General features: G+C 42.3%; 1 protein-coding gene across 1 annotated transcript; it reads right to left on the bottom strand.

Annotated features, from left to right (window-relative positions):
- Positions 1-383: 383 nt before the first annotated feature.
- On the bottom strand, positions 384-983 carry LOC139870571 (uncharacterized mitochondrial protein AtMg00810-like). The gene has a single exon (XM_071858353.1). It carries the CDS (start codon positions 981-983, stop codon positions 384-386), a length of 600 nt encoding a protein of 199 aa, XP_071714454.1.
- Positions 984-3445: the final 2462 nt, after the last annotated feature.

Raw genomic sequence — 3445 nt, 5'->3', positions numbered from 1 at the left:
TCATCTCCCCCTCAAAATGTGATGCATCGGATTTTGAAAAACACAAGACTCCCCCTAGGTAAGTGCATCACTCCCCCTAGGCACTTTCCAGGATCCTAAATGGAAAGGAAATCAACCATGCCAATTTTACCAACCAGATTTTTAAATGTGGGTTCATCTAGGGCCTTGGTCAGTAAGTCAGCTAGTTGACTTTTGGTGGGTACAAAGTACAATTCGACATTGCCTTTCTCAACATGATCCTTAATAAAATGATAGCGAATGTCAATGTGTTTGGTTCGAGAGTGGTGAACTGGATTGCTAGTGATAGCAATGGCACTCTGAGAGTCGTAGTTGATCGGGATTTTGTGGAATTTGAATCCATAGTCAAGTAGTTGGGACTGCATCTACAGCACTTGGGAGCAACAGCTTGCAGCTGCAATGTACTTAGACTCAGCTGTGGAAAAAGAGATGCAGTTTTGCTTGCGGGAGGACCAGCTGACTAATTTGCGACCTAGGAATTGGAGACCACCAGAGGTGCTTTTACGGTTTACTTGGTCATCACCATGATCAGCATCCGTGAATGCCGTAAGGTTGAATCCAGTCCCGAAGGGATACCAGAGTTCGAGATTGGGCGTGCCTTTGAGATAGCTAAATATTCTCATTACGGCCTTGTAGTGAGAGTACCTAGGGTTGGCTTGAAATCGGGCACAAAGATATACAGAAAACATGATGTCAGGTCTACTAGTAGTGAGATACATCAATGAGCCAATTAGGCTCCTATAGAGTGTTTGATCGAAAGGTTGACCATCCAGATCAGCATGTAATGAAATGTTGATTGACATTGGAGTGGGGCTCATTTTCATCTCAGGAAAGTTAAACTTTTTGAACATATCAGAAATGTATTTTGATTGACCGATGAAAATCCCCTTCGGAAGTTGTTTAACTTCTAATCCTAGAAAGAAATTGAGTTCTTCGAGCATCCTCATTTCGAACTTGTTTTTCATGAGTTCAGAAAACTCATAGTAGAGAAAGGGGGAAGTGGAGCCGAAGATGATGTCATCAACATAGACTTGAATTAACAAGATGTGTTCTTTTTATTTTCTGATGAATAGAGTCATGTCTATGGTTCCACGTGAGAAACCGTTCTTGAGAAGAAATGTGGTCAGGGTTTCATACCACGCCCTGGGCTCCTATTTTAGACCATAAAGAGCCTTGGAAAGGAGATACACGTGATTAGGGCATTTGGAGTCTACAAAACCTTCAGGTTGACTGACATAGACCTCTTCTTGAAGAATTCCATTCAGAAAGGCATTTTTTATGTCCATTTGATAAAAGGTAAATCGCGTGTGAGCAGCATATGATAGAAATAGACGGATGGCTTCTAATCGAGATACAAGAGCAAATGTTTCGTCGTAGTCAATTCCTTCTTGTTGTCTGTATCCTTTTGCTACAAGACGTGCTTTGTTACGAATGATGATACCGTGAGGATCCTTCTTATTTTGGAAGATCCACTTGGTATCAATGATGGTTTTTCCAGATAGACGAGGAACAAGTTCCCATACTTCAAGCCGATCAAATTGATGAATTTCTTCTTGCATGGCAATTGACCAGTCGGGATCTTGGAGGGCCTCATAAGCAGTTTTAGATTCGATCGTGCTCAGAAAGGTAGCGAAGAGACATTCATTGTTGGAAGCCTTACGAGTGTGGACAGGAGCATCTGGATCGCCAATGATTTGATGAATTGGATGATCCACAGTCCATTTCGTGGTATGTGGAAGAGGTGAAGTAGATCCATCATCAAGAGAGGTGTCGACATACGAAGAGGATGAGGATCCAGTAGGTTCAGTGTTGTCAGTAGGGTAGGTGGAATTTTCTTCCCACAGTGGAATAAGGGTATCTGCATTTTGATCAGTGGGAAGTACGGGAGGAGTTGTAGCGTCTAAGATTCTAGTATCTGTTTCATTTGAAGGAGAATTTTCACTAAAATCGAGAGGAGGCGATTCAATAGCTGGAGGATGAGAGTTGGCAATGGGAGCATTGTTTGAGGAAGACACTCCAGTGTCAAGATCATCCAGAAGAAGAAAATCGGATGAATTGCTTTCATCGGATGGTGATTCGCCCACGACCGCAGGAGTAGAGGAATTAACTGTGATTGATTCGGGGGAACAGGTTCAGAAGGTACCGTGGGGTTTGACGATATTGGAGGGATGATGGGTTCAAACAACACATCCAGATCATCAGAGGTGGCCAGTGGAACATGTCGAAAGTGAGAATCAGAATTGAGACCAGGGCGAGAGCCATTGTGTCCAAGTACCATTCCAGACATCTCGTCAAACTTGACATTGGTGCTTTCTTTAATGATTCGAGTTCGATGATTCTATACACGATATGCCACATGATCATGAGAGTAGCCAATAAAAATTGCTTCATCACCGTGAACATCAAACTTTCTAAGGTTGTCTTCATCATTTAGGACATAGCAGACACATCCGAAGATGCGAAAGTACTTCACATTTGGTCGACGATCGAAAAGAAGTTCATATGGAGTTTTGTCAAACTGTCAGTTAATGATGGACCGATTTTGAGTAAAACACGCAGTGTTGACAGCTTCTGCCCAGAGATACAGAGGTAATTTGGAATAAACAAGCATTGTTCTTGTAGCTTCAACAAGAGTACGATTTCGTCTTTCAACAACGCCATTTTGTTGTGGAGTGCGGGCGGCAGAGGTTTGATGAGTGATACCGGCCTGGTCAAGATATGAATTAAGAACCGAGTTTTGAAATTCCGTACCGTTATCAGTTCTAAGGATTCTAACCAGTTTATTGGTGGAGAGTTGGATTCTTTTTAGGAATTCAATGATTATTTTGGGAGTTTCAGACTTGCTTTTCAGAAATCTGACCCAGGTGTAACGAGAATAGTCATCAACTATCACCAGAATGTATTTTCGGCCGCCTAGACTGGAAACACGTATTGGTCCACAAAGATCCATATGTAGCTTATGTAATGGACTGGTGGTGTTGAATTCGGTTTTTGATTTGTGGGAGGTTTTATGAATCTTTCCCATAGCACAGGAAGGGAAAACGTGTGTGGAATCAAATGAGATGAGTGGAACACCGTCAACAAGATTATTGGAAACTAGTTTGTTGAGGTTCTGAGAGTGAAGGTGTGACATCCGATGATGCCACAGCCATGAGGTTTCAGAGGAAGCTTTGGAAACCAGGCAGAGTGGTTGTAGATTTGAAGACATGTTTTTCATGGCAAGAGAATAAAGAGTGGATTCACGTTTTCCTACGAGTAAATTGTCTCCCTCCATGGTTTGAACACAGCACATGGACCTTTCAAAGATCACGCAGAGATCACTGTCACAAAATTGACTAACACTGAAGAGACAGCATCCAAGACCATGAACATAGGACATGCGCTTGATGGTTACACCATTGAACACATAGTCTCCATACCCTTTGAT

The sequence above is a fragment of the Rutidosis leptorrhynchoides genome, chromosome 10, assembly GCF_046630445.1.
Source record: "Rutidosis leptorrhynchoides isolate AG116_Rl617_1_P2 chromosome 10, CSIRO_AGI_Rlap_v1, whole genome shotgun sequence".
Taxonomy (NCBI): Eukaryota; Viridiplantae; Streptophyta; class Magnoliopsida; order Asterales; family Asteraceae; genus Rutidosis; species Rutidosis leptorrhynchoides.
Note: the sequence above shows the minus strand (reverse complement) of the source record. Positions and strands in the feature narration are given on the sequence as shown.